General features: G+C 49.3%; 1 protein-coding gene across 9 annotated transcripts in view; it reads left to right on the plus strand.

The window, feature by feature from the left end:
- The window catches only part of huwe1 (HECT, UBA and WWE domain containing E3 ubiquitin protein ligase 1), a 262,886-nt gene that overhangs the window by 119,666 nt on the left and 130,262 nt on the right, over positions 1 to 12,958 (plus strand). For 8 of the 9 annotated variants that reach the window (XM_072487894.1, XM_072487901.1, XM_072487897.1 and 5 more), the window contains 5 exons: positions 1 to 10; positions 867 to 1,425; positions 3,479 to 3,950; positions 8,430 to 8,548; positions 9,644 to 9,800. The exon at positions 1 to 10 is cut by the window's left edge and continues 135 nt beyond it. In XM_072487894.1, the coding sequence (XP_072343995.1) occupies positions 1 to 10; positions 867 to 1,425; positions 3,479 to 3,950; positions 8,430 to 8,548; positions 9,644 to 9,800 (1,317 nt within the window). The remainder of the gene's footprint in view (positions 11 to 866; positions 1,426 to 3,478; positions 3,951 to 8,429; positions 8,549 to 9,643; positions 9,801 to 12,958) is intronic. The other variant, XM_072487900.1, reaches the window with a different exon arrangement.

Raw genomic sequence — 12,958 nt, forward strand, 5'->3', positions numbered from 1 at the left:
GCCACGGCAGGTAATGGGAGAACATCTATGGTCCCCAATCTGAGACTTGGGTCCTCAATCTCGCTGGGCGAGTCGCACATTAGGTTTCTTCTTGGAGCAGAGCAGGTTTTTATTTTAATTTCAACTACCCCATTCTTTTTTTTCCCCAATTAAGGGCAATTTAGAGTGGCCAATTTACCTACCCTGAACATCTTTTGGGTTGTGGGGGTGAGACCCACGCAGACACGGGGCGAATGTGTGGAGCAGAGCAGGTTAAGGGGCGTTTTCCCTGGATGGTTCCAGGCTTGTGGCAGCTCAGGTATGCCGGTGAGATTTAGCAAAGCTGAGGTTGTTCTCCTTGGAGCAGGGTAATGGAGGAAGTTAAAACTATGGAAGGTTTAAATAAGGATGACAATAGTTTACACTGACAAATGGTCGGTAACTCACTAGTGCAGATTTAAAATGATTGACAAAAGGATAATATACTAATCGCTTATTGTCACAAGTCGGCTTCAATGAAGTTACTGTGAAAAGCCCCTCGTCGCCACATTCCGGCGCCTGTTCGGGGAGGCTGGTACGGGAATTGAACCCACGCTGCTGGCATTGTTCTGCATTACAAGCCAGCTGTTTAGCCCACTGACCAGCCCACTGTCGGGAGATGAGGAATTATTTTTGCGCAGCGAGTTGTTGTGGTCTTTAAGAGTGGCAGAAGCAGATTCAGTCGAATGGGAATGTGATGATTACCTGAAAAAGTACAAAGTCTGAATGACCTCCTCTGGTGCTGTATAATTCACTCTGTCTATATGTATAATCTTGGACTGATGTACAATCTCAGCTGTTGTTTAAATTGGGTTTGATGTTGACACTTGGCTTGCCTCCTCCTACAGAGCGTCGAGCAGCAGCAATATGGACAGCTTGCTTCGGCTACGAGGGCGCCTCCTCCTGGACCACGAGGCCCTGTCTTGCCTCCTGGTGCTGCTCTTTGTGGACGAGCCAAAGCTCAACACCAGCCGCCTCCACCGGGTCCTGCGCAACTTGTGCTACCACACACAAACGCGCCACTGGGTCATCAAAAGCCTCCTGTCCATCCTGCAGCGCAGCAGTGAGAGCGAGCTGTGCATAGAGACTCCCAAGCATGCCGAGGAGAAGGGCAAGAAAGCCACCAAGCCGGGCGCGGGCACAGGTTCGCACTCCGCTGCCCACGAGCACCGACCCCTGGACCTATTGCATAAGATGGAAGCCAAGACCACCAGCCAGCTCTCTTGGCTCTCCGTGTCCATGGATGCTGCCCTGGGCTGCCGCACGAACATCTTCCAAATCCAGCGGTCCGGCGGGCGCAAGCACTCGGAGAAGCACATGGGCTGTGGTTCCACCGTCCACATCCACCCCCAGGCCGCGCCTGTAGTTTGCCGACACGTCCTGGACACCCTAATACAGCTCGCAAAGGTGAGGCTTACTGTGACTGTGCATTCTGGCAGGGTGTAGAGCAGGACACGGGAGAGAGAGCACTCGCTTCTTAGCAAATAGAGTAAAACAGCAGAGGGATCATTCATAGGAGCAACAGTGATTAATAAATCCATACAAGTGCAAGCATATCCCTAGGTTTCATTTCTGAGGGATAGAATTGGAAAGCAGCTGTTGTGTCACCCTGTGCAATTGCGCGGCGAATTCCAGCCGCACTCGCTCAGGAGTCACAACCCAAGTAAAAATGCCCGTAACCATTGAACTTTGGCTGTCCAATAATTGCACTCACCAGATTTGTAAGTTTAAACACAATTACTGTTTACATGAACAAATATGAAATAAGCAGTAAATATAACTGCTTAACGTCAAGCTAATACCTGACTCCCCTTTTAACTACCCAACCCTTACCCCCACACACAAGACAAACTGAGAGGTAGAAAGAAGTAAATATAATAAGGATCAAGGTCAAAAGAGAGTCCTTGCTTGAGATGAAGAGTTCTTCAGTGCACTTTCTTCACAGTATAAATGTAGTTTTAAATCTCTGGTCTGTAATGATCTTCCTGGCAGTTAACAATGTCTCAACAACCTTCCCAGGAGACACCCCTGGCTCCACATCAGCCTGTTCTGAAGAGAGAGTTCTCAGATTCTGCTCTCTGCATGCATCAGCCTTTTCGGCAGAGAGGGTTGGTTCCCACAGTGACCTTTCAGTGAGAATTAGCTGGTAGTTTTTAGAGAAAACAGAGTGGGGGAAAAAGGGAGGTCTTCTACCTCAGCTGCCAAAGCGAAATCGAAAGCTCTTCAGGTCCCAGAACCGTTTCAGTGGGAACAGAATCAATCGCCACCTGTTACCAGGCAGATCGCTGCCTTTTAGGCCAATTCATTGAACACCCGTTAAATTGAATCATCCGTGATCACTCCGGCTACTGAAATCCTCTGCATTAAAAGCACAGGCCACTGCTTGAATTAAAATGGCAGGCTGTCTTAACGTCACATGGCCATAAATCGGCCATGGGTCCAAAAATGTAACTGGGAAAATAAGGGAGCAAACAGGAAGGACCCGTACAAAGTTCTGTTAAACTGTATTAGGAAAGAGATACAGGTACTGAAGAACGGGTAAATGATGTAGATCTGTCACAACCTGCCAGTTCCATCAGGAAAGCCTGAACAATCTGGGGCTCATTGCTTGAGAATCGAAAACGCTGAGAGATGGAGGACTTTAAAATTATCAAGGGGTGCAATGCAAGAGTTTCAAACAGGTGCAGCACCTGGTTAATTAAAAGAATGTTTTTTTAAAAAGAAATTCAGAGCACCCAATTATTTTATTTTTTTCCCAATTAAGGGGCAATTTAGCGTGGCCAATCCACCTACCCTGCACATCTTTTTGGGTTGTTCAAGTTAAACCCACTCTGACACTGGGAGAATGTGAAAACTCCACAAGGACAGTGACCGAGAGCCGGGATTGAACCCGGGTCCTCAGTGCCGTGAGGCAGTAGTGCTAACTACTGCCCCACCATGCCACCCTACAGCGTGTGGTTATATACAGAGTAAATCTTCCTCTACACTGTCCCCATCAAACACTCCCAGGACAGGTACAGCACTGGGTTAGATACAGAGTAAAGCCCCCTCTACACTGTCCCCATCAAACACTCCCAGCACAGGTACAGCACGGGGTTAGATACAGAGTAAAGCTCCCTCTACACTGTTCCCATCAAACACTCCCAGGACAGGTACAGCACGGAGTTAGATACAGAGTAAAGCTCCCTCCACACTGTCCCGATCAAACACTCCCAGGACAGGTACAGCACGGGGTTAGATACAGAATAAAGCTCCCTCTACACTGTCCCCATCAAACACTCCCAGGACAGGTACAGTACGGGGTTAGATACAGAGTAAAGCTCCCTCTACACTGTCCCCATCAGACACTCCCATAGTCCCTGCTTCTAGGAGCTGCATGATTGCGGGGGGAGGGGGGAGAGAGAGAGATGGAATAATTGTATTGTCAGCTTTGTCACCAGTACTGACCATTTTGTTCCAGGTATTCCCAAGTCATTTCACGCAGCAGAGGACCAAAGAGGCAAGTGGTGAAACCGATAAGGAGAAACTTAACAAGCAATCTGCCAACAGCCCATGCCTTGGTCAGCCTGTGGGCGGAGGTGGCGGTGGAGGGGGTAGCAGTGCTGGCCCCAGCCTAGGCATCTCTACTGACTTCTGGGACTTGCTGGTCAAGCTGGACAACATGAACGTCAGCCGGAAGGGCAAGACCTCGGTCAAGACCACGCCTTCTTCCAACAGCGAGGGGGAAAACAGCCAGTGCAGCCTAGAATCCTCCCCCCTTGGTCAGCTGATGAACATGCTCTCACACCCGGTCATCCGCCGCAGTTCGCTACTTACTGAGAAACTCCTGCGGCTCCTCTCACTCATTTCCATAGCGCTGCCCGACAAGGCGACCGAGGTGGCAGTCAACCACAGTGGCGCCGCCGAAGTGACCCTCGTCGGCTCCATCACTTGTAAGTCAACGTGGTTGCATTTCTCATCCAAATTCCTGTGGCCTGGGCTGTTGTACATAGATACATAGAAGATAGGAGAAGGAGGAGGCCTTTTGGCCCTTCGAGCCTTCTCCGCCATTCATCACGATCATGGCTGATCATCCAACTCAATCGTCTAATCCTGCTTTCTCCCCATAGCCTTTGATCCCATTCTTCCCAAGTGCTATATCCAGCCGCCTCTTGAATATATTCAAAGTTTTAGCATCAACTACGTCCTGTGGTAATGAATCCCACAGGCTCACCACTCTTTGGGTGAAGAAATATCTCCTTATCTCTGTCCGAAATGGTTTACCCTGAATCCTCAGGCTGTGACCCCTGGTTCTGGACACACCCACCATTGGTAACACCTTCCCTGTCTAGCCCTGTTAGAATTTTATAAGTCTCTATGAGATCCCCCCTCATTCTTCTGAACTCCAGTGAGAACAATCCCAACTTAGTCAATCTCTCATATGACAGTTCCGCCATCCCTGGAATCAGTCCGGTAAACCTTCGCTGCACTCCCTCGAGAGCAAGAACATCCTTCCTCAGAGAAGGAGACCAAAACTGCACACACTAGTGTGGCCACAATTGCAGCAACACATCCCTGCTTCTATACTCGAAACCTCTCGCAATGAAGGCCAACATACCATTAGCCTTCTTTACCGTCTGCTGCACCTGCATGCTTACCTTCAGTGACTGGTGCACAAGGACACCCAGGTCCCGCTGCACACTCCCTTCTCCCAATTTACAACCATTCAGTTGCAATCTGCCTTCCTGTTTTTGCTTCCAAAATGAATAACCTCTCACTTGCCCAAATTATACTGCATCTGCGATTGGTTTGCCCACTCGCCCAACCTGTCCAGAGCTTGCTGTAAGATCCCTGCATCCCTGTCACAATTCACCCACCTAATTTGGTATCGTCTGCAAACTTTGAGATGTTACATTTTGTTCCCTCATCTAAATCATTAACATATATTGTGAATAGCTGGGGTCCCAGCACCGATTCCTGTGGTACCCCACTAGTTACTGCCTGCCAATTTGAAAAGGACCCATGAATCCCTACTCTTTGTTTCCTCTCTGCCAACCTCAATACTATCCACCTCAATACATTTCCCCCAATCCCATGCGCTTTAATTTTGCACACTAATCTCTTATGCGGGACTTCGTCAAATGCCTTCTGAAAGTCCAAATATACCACATCGACTGGCTCCCCCTTGTTGACTGCACTAGTCACCTTTTCAAAGATCTCCAACAGATTTGTCAAGCATGATTTTCCCTTCATAATTCCATGCTGACTCTGACTGATCCTGCCACTGCTTTCTAAATGTTCCGCTATAAAGCCCTTGATAATGGATTCAAGCATTTTCCCCACTACCGATGTTAGGCCTGCAGAATGTTCTGTGAATGTGAGGTGGTAGCAGGAATGAGGAGGCCTCATACTCCTTGGGTAATTTAGTCTAAATGTGTTGGTAGAGGAGCAAAGTGTTCTTGGGGGCAATGATACACAAACCATTATGCCAACAACTTCTACAGCATTGGTCTCCTTACTTGAGGGATATTCTCGCATTGGAGGCGGATCAGAGAAGCTTCACCGGGCTGATTCCTGAGACGGAGGGGGTTTGTCTTGTGAGGAGAGGGTTCTTTTTTAAATTTGGAGTACCCAATTCTCTTTTTTCCAATCAAGGGCCAATTTAGTGTGGCCAATCCACCTACCCTGTGTCATGATATACATCAGCATATGGTGCAATCACACACACACTGATGGACATACAGTAGGACCAACCAGCATACACAACATTGCAGCCAATCACTTGATCAGACACACTCACTACACTTTATTTATTCTCATGTAGGCACATATTCTTTGCGAAAAGGGGGGATGTCATGATATACATCAGCATATCATGGTGCAATCACACACACACTGACACACTGATGGACATACAGTAGGACCAACCAGCTTACACAACATCGCAGCCAATCACCAGTGAGAGCATACGCACTATAAAGACAGGATACCAGAGTTCCCGCTCATTCTAGAAGCAGCCAGCACACAGCACAGAGCTCGCAGCCTGCAACACATACATTCACCATGTGCTGAGTGCCTCACCTAGATAGTGATAGGACAGGGTCCACAGATAAGCTGGTAATGCACTTACCCAAAGTTACAGTATGTTATTACAGTTGAGTTGTTAATAAAATAGAGTTACACCATCTCCAGCCGTGTTGACCTGTTTGTAGACCAGAACACCCAACACGACACCCTGCACATTTTTTGGGGTTATGGGGATGAGACCCACGCAGACACGGGGAGAATGTGCAAACTCCACACAGACAGTGAGCTGGGGCCGGGTTCGAACCCGGGTCCTTGGCACCAGGAGGCTAACCACTGCTCCACCGTGCCACCCTTGTGAAGGGAGGGTTGAGCAGGTCGGGTCCTGTACCCATGTGGAGTTTGGAAGAATGAGAGGTGATCTTATTGAAACATATCAGATTCTACACTGCTGCCTCATGGCGCCGAGGTCCCAGGTTCGATCCCGGCTCTGGGTCACTGTCCGTGTGGAGTTTGCACATTCTCCCTGTGTTTGTGTGGGTTTCGCCCCCGCAACCCAAAGATGTGCAGGCTAGGTGGATTGGCCGCGCTAAATTGCCCCTTAATTGGAAAAATAATTGGGTGCTCTAAATTTTTTAAAAAATATATCAGATTCTGAGTGGAGGGTCTGATGGGATGGACCCTGAGAGGATGTTTCCCCCCTCGAGGCGGAGGGAAATCTAGACCGAGGGGGCGCAGTTTGAGAACAATAGGGTGTGCCATTGAAAACAGACATAAGAAGGACTTTCTTCTCCCACAGGGTTGTTATTCTGTGGAACCCCCCCCCCCCCTCATGCGCACACAAACCCACTACCAGACAGCAGAGGTTAAGGCTGAGTTAGAGTTCTGATTGGCGAGGGCAGTCGGGGGTTAGGTTGGGGGACAGATAGGAAAATAGAGTTAAGCCACAATCCAATCAGCCGTGATTATACTGAATGGTGGAGCACCATCGAGGGGCTGAATGGCCTACTCTATTTCTACCGATATTTGTGATTGGGAATGTTGTGAACAGTAAGCAAAGCCCTGAGGTTGATTTTGGTAGGACTAGTATTTCAAAGTAGGTACGTTCTGTTAAACATGTATTGAACCCTGGGTAGACGGCACTGTTGACCACTGTGCACCATTCTGGTCCCCAATTTGATCAAAGGAGATAGAGGCACTGGAGAAGGTGCAAAACAGAAGACCGGAGTAACAACTGAAGTCGAAAGACACAGTGGTTAGCACCGCTGTCTCTCAGCGGCAAGGTCCCGGTTACAATTCTGATCTCTGGTGACTGTGTGATGTTTGCACTTTCTCCCAGTGTCTGTATGAGTTTCCTCCCACAGTCCAAAGATCTGCAGGTTAGGTAATTAGCCATGATAAATTGCCCCTTAGGGTCCAAAGATTTGCACGTTTGGTGGGGTTACAGGGATAAGGTGGGAGGAGTGGGCCTCGGTAGGTGCTCTTTCAGATGGTGCAGATTCAATGGGCTGAATGGCCTCCTGCACTGTGGAGATTCTATGATTATAACTAATAGACATGCTTGTACTGTTTTAGAGAGAGAGAGAGAGAGAGATGGAGGGGTACCCCAGTCAGGGGATTTGAAATCATGGAAGGGTTTGATAGGGTCGACGTCAGGAAGATGTTTCCACTTGTGGGTGGGAGACCAGAGCTCGAGGGGCATCACTACAAGAAAGTCACAAATCAATCAATCGGCGGGGGCAATTCAGGAAAAAGGTCCTGAGCCAGTTTGAGTGGGCTGCTTTGTCCTTTTGCATGGTGTCACATTCTGCAGCTCAATGAATCTCGTGTGTGAAGTCAGGTTGGCAAGTTTCAGGCTGCAAGAGGCATACTGGGTCACGCCTGTTCAGAACTCCCCCTACACTGTCCCTATCTAATTCCCAGAACAGGGTTAGATACAGAGTAAAGCTCCCTCTACACTGTCCCCATCAAACACTCCCACGACAGGTACAGCATGGGGTTAGATACAGAGTAAAGCTCCCTCTACACTGTCCCCATCAAACACTCCCAGGACAGGTACAGCACGGGGTTAGATACAGAGGAAAGCTCCCTCTACACTGTCCCCATCAAACACTCCCAGGACAGGTACGTTGATGTACCTTCACCTCTTTCTCCTGCTGTGGCAACATCCTCTCTTGATGTCTCAAAAGTGAGGTTGCCTGTCAGATTGAATTAGGTACGGTGTCGTTTGCATTCCTTCAACCTTTGTTAACATTTGATATTTGTGTCTATGATTGGCAGCTTTCTGCTGGTGTTCGGATGGGGGCAGGCGTTGATGTCTGACTCCGAGCAGGGTGGGGTGGCTGCACCCACATGACCAGTGTCTCTGTTGGTTCGGCTAATTTAACTTCCTTTCCATTTCTTGCCAGCACCTCCGAAAGCTGCCAAATCTCCGGCAAAAGCCACGTCCGAGGGAGCAGCCAGTGCCAACGACAGCAAGATCCAGAATTCTGGCCTGACCGAGAAACAGCTCCAGCTTTCTGTGGAGGTAACGTCGACATCGGCCTCATGTGCTTTCACTGCCATCGGCCAGAGCTGTCTTGCATGGGGCAGGTGCCCCATTCCCTCCCAGACCTTCCCTTCCTCCATCTCCCTCATATGACTCGCTATCTCGTGCCAAGGGCCCTCTCTAATGTCCAGCCACTGGGTGTTTCAGCTCCCAGTTGGGACCTTTCCTTACATGGTGTGTATTCCTCCTGCTTCTCAGCTACCCGATATCCCCCATCCGGAACGCATTGCTTCCCAATATTCTTTCAGTCGGTGTTTCTATGGACCAGTTGCTGAGAAGCGTCGGAAGATGACTGGACGGCGCGTTGACCCCACGACTAGCTCACCCTGAGATTGATCAGTGTCTCTCTTCTCTCGCCACTGTTTGCTATCGGCTTCAGGCCCCCCCCCCCCCCCCCCCCCAAAGAGCTGGCACCTCTTCCTTCCGAGGGTAGGCAGTGCCAGTCCTGGTGTGGCGTGAGCTAAAGCTGGGAGATGACGGTGGGGTTGGTGAAAAGTACCTGTGCAGACTTTACTTTAGGATGCAGTTGGGCATCGTCACCTTGACACTGGCCCTTTCGGGGTCTACAATTTTGTTTTGCCGGTTACAGGCATCAAATGCAAGGGCAGCATTTATTGCATAATTACCCCTTCTTTGCTGCCCCTACCCTGAACACAACTGAGTGGTTTTGCTCAGCCGTTTCAGAGGGGCAGTTAAGAGTCCACCACATTGCTGTGTGGGTTTGGAGTCACATGTAGACCAGACCGGGTAAGGAAGGCAGATTTCCCTCCCTCCAGTGAACCAGATGGGGTTTACGACAATCCGGTAGTTCCCAGTCACCATTATTGGGACTGCCTTTTTATCCCTGATAAACTCATTGAATTTAAATTCCGCTCTCTGCTGCCCTGGTGTGTCGCTGAATCGTTAGCGCAGGCACTTAGATTGTTGACCCGCGATGCCTTCGTACTCCGTTTCCATGTATGGGGAGAGTATTGGGTTGTGTGTGTTGCGGGAGGTGGGGGAATGAGTTTCTAATTGAATGGGGGCCAGCGTCTGTTCCTTTGGTAACTCTCTCTCTGTTGTGTTGTGCGACAGGTGCTGACCTCCCACTCGTGTTCGGAAGAAGGACTGGAGGACGCAGCAAACATTCTGCTCCAGCTCTCCCGGGGGGAGCCTGGAACCAGGGACACTGTCCTCAAGCTGCTGCTCAGTGGGGCTCGCCAGCTAGGATACACCCTCTGCCAGCAGATAGGTACCAGCCTCCTCTGCCTCTCTGCTCTGTTTGTTGTCCTTCGTTTAAGTCAGAGGGGCTCCTGATTCCTCCAGATATGTCTTGGTCCCTTGTACGTTTTATTGACCTTCAGAACACTCGTCCCCATTTTCTTCCTAACTGGTTGACTCGCACTTCAACACTTCACTTTGCAAGTTAATGTCACTGCTGCTCGTTTAGTAACTGCGTGGGGTCACGTTGTGTTGAAACATTGCTGCTTCACAAGCAGTCAGTTGCACTCAAGATGCTTTGTTGCTATCTGCGTAGAACACCTCTCCAGGGGTGATCTCCGTGATATTGCGGAGACCGCCATAGAATTGTACAGTGCAGAACGCCATTCAGCCCATCGCATCTACGCCGGCCGAAAAATAAGAACAAGCTGCTCATTCTAACCCCCTTCCAGCAGCCTGTCCGTAACCTTCCAGCACTTCAGGTGTAGATCCAGGTACATTTTTAAATGAGTTGAGCATTTTTGCCTCCTCCACCAAACCAGGCAGTGAATTCCAGGCAGCCACCGCCCTCTGGGTGAAGAAGGTTTTCCTCATGTCCCCTCTAATCCTTGTACCAAGCGCCTTAAATCTGTGCCCCCTGGTTTGACCTCTCCGCTAGGGGAATCATGGAGTTTACAGTGCAGAAGGTGGCCATCGAGTCTGCACCAGCCCTTGGAAAGAGCACCTTACCTAAGCCCACACATGGCCATATCCCAGTAACCCCAGAAACGGGGCATCGTCTAGCACCCTCTTAATTTTGTCCCCCTCAATCAGGTCACACCGTAGCCTCCTCTGTTCTGTGTAAAACAACCCGACCCCTATCCAATCTGTCCTCATAGCTGCAATTTTCCAGCCCTGGCAGCATTGAATCTCCTCCGCGCTCTCTCTCCAGAGCAATTCCTGAACTGTGACGACCAGAACTGTGCACACATCTCCAGCTGTGGCCTAACCAATGTTTTATACAGATCCATCATTACATCTTGCTTCTTCACTGGGCTAAATCGCTGGCTTTTAAAGCAGACCAAGGCAGGCCAGCAGCACGGTTCAATTCCCGTACCAGCCTCCCCGAACAGGCGGCGGAATGTGGCGACTAGGGGTTTTTCACAGTAACTTCATTGAAGCCTACTCGTGACAATAAGCGATTTTCATTTCATTTCATTTCATTTTCATTGTATTCTATTCCTCGCCTAATTCAGACAAACATTCGCTCTGCTTTCTTTAACACATTACCCACCTGTCCTGCCACCTTCAGGGACTTGTGAACATAATAATAATATTTATTACATTAACAAATGAGTTACTGTGAAAATCCCCTCGTCGCCACATTCCGGCACCTATTCGGGTACACAGAGGGAGAATTCAGAATGTCCAATTCACCTAACAAGCACATCTTTCGGGGCTTTGTGGGAGGAAACCGGAGCACCCGGAGGAAACCCACGCAGACACGGGGAGAACGTGCAGACTCTGCACAGATAGTGACCCAAGACGGGAATCTAACCCTGGTGTTGTGAAGCAACAGTGCTAACCACTGCTACCATGCCACCCATGTGCTACTGTGTCGCCCATGCACCCCAAGATGTCTCACTTCCTCAACTCCCTCTCAATATCCTGCTGTTTATTGAGTATTCCCTTGCCGTGTCTGCTCTCCCCGAATGCATTACCTCTCACATCTCTGGATTGAATTCCATTTGCCACTTTTCTACCCATTCAACCATGGGCATTCTATAGACAACAGCTGTCCCCTTCACTATCAACTACACAGCCAATTTTTTTTTGTGTTATCTGCCAATTTCCCAATCATGCGACCCACATTTAAGTCTAAATCACTGATCTTTTATACAACAAACAGCAGGGGGCCCAACACTGGGCCCTGTGGAACGCCACTGGAAACAGTTTTCCATTCGCAAAAACATCCGCCAATCATTAAGCTTTGTTTTCTGTCACTGAGCCAATTTTGGATCCGACTTGGACCTTTTTCCTCTGTATCCCATGGACCTTTTGTCAAATGTCTTACTGAAATCCATGTGGCCACGAGTAAATGTACTTCATACTTGTATGTTTATCACTGCAACCATTCAACAACCTAGGAGAAAACAGCCAAAATGTTCAAAGAACATTCTCATACTCTGCTTCACATCTCACCGTTTTGCCGAAAACTGCACAAAGGAGATAAAGTTTGCGCGTGTGCACTGTCTGAGCGATTAAGAGATCACATGGCCGGTTTCTAATCAGTAATGCATTTGGCTACATCTGATTTCTTTTAAAAAATATATTATACTCTAAACACAATCCGTACATGCAACCACCCAATATAAACATGATTCAAACAGTTTATTAATTTTTCTTCCCTAAACACCCCCCCCCCCCCCCCCGCCCCCCCCGCACCCACTGCAATGAATAGTGATGAGATCGAGTTGATCCGGTGCCTTATTTCACTCCAGCCCCCCCCCCAGCTCAATCCCGGTTCCTCCTCCTCCCGTTCCGCTTTATCCCCTCCACTGGCGCCTTCTCCGTCTCCACAATTCTCCGTCAATATTCCCAATCCGAACAACATTGGGCATCACTGCCTTGTTCCATTAATAGCCTAAAATATCCTGAATTTATCACAGTTGTCCTCTCACTCATCATGGAGGGGGGGGGTGCATCACTGAAACCGCACCCGTGAAACAAACGTCGGTCCAAACCCAAACCTCCTCTGGACCTCCCAACAGGTACTGCCATTCTACCTGGTCAAAGGCCGCCTCCGCATCTATTGGTATGATGACCTCTGACGCTCTACCCCTTGAGGGGTCATTACCACATTAAACAGCCTCCTGATGTGGCTTGACAGCTGCCGCTCCTTAACAAACCCCATCTGGTCCTCCGAGACGATCTCTGGCATATATACCCTTCCAACCACCTTAGCGGAAAGCCATCAGGCTCCAGTGCCGGCTCCAGTGCCTTCCTCATTTGTATCAACCCCACACACCAATATCTCCTACAACCCCAATGGCAACTTCAATCCCTGTCTCTCCCCATTGTCCACCTCCGGAAACACCAACCCATCCAAAATGCCCCATATCTGTGTCCTCCTCCTTCTCTCTCTCTCTCTCTCTCTCTCTCTCTCTCTCTCTCTCTCTCCCCCCCCCCCCCCCCCCCCCGGTGCTCAGA

This window comes from Scyliorhinus torazame, chromosome 22 (assembly GCF_047496885.1).
Source record: "Scyliorhinus torazame isolate Kashiwa2021f chromosome 22, sScyTor2.1, whole genome shotgun sequence".
In the NCBI taxonomy this organism is placed as follows: domain Eukaryota; kingdom Metazoa; phylum Chordata; class Chondrichthyes; order Carcharhiniformes; family Scyliorhinidae; genus Scyliorhinus; species Scyliorhinus torazame.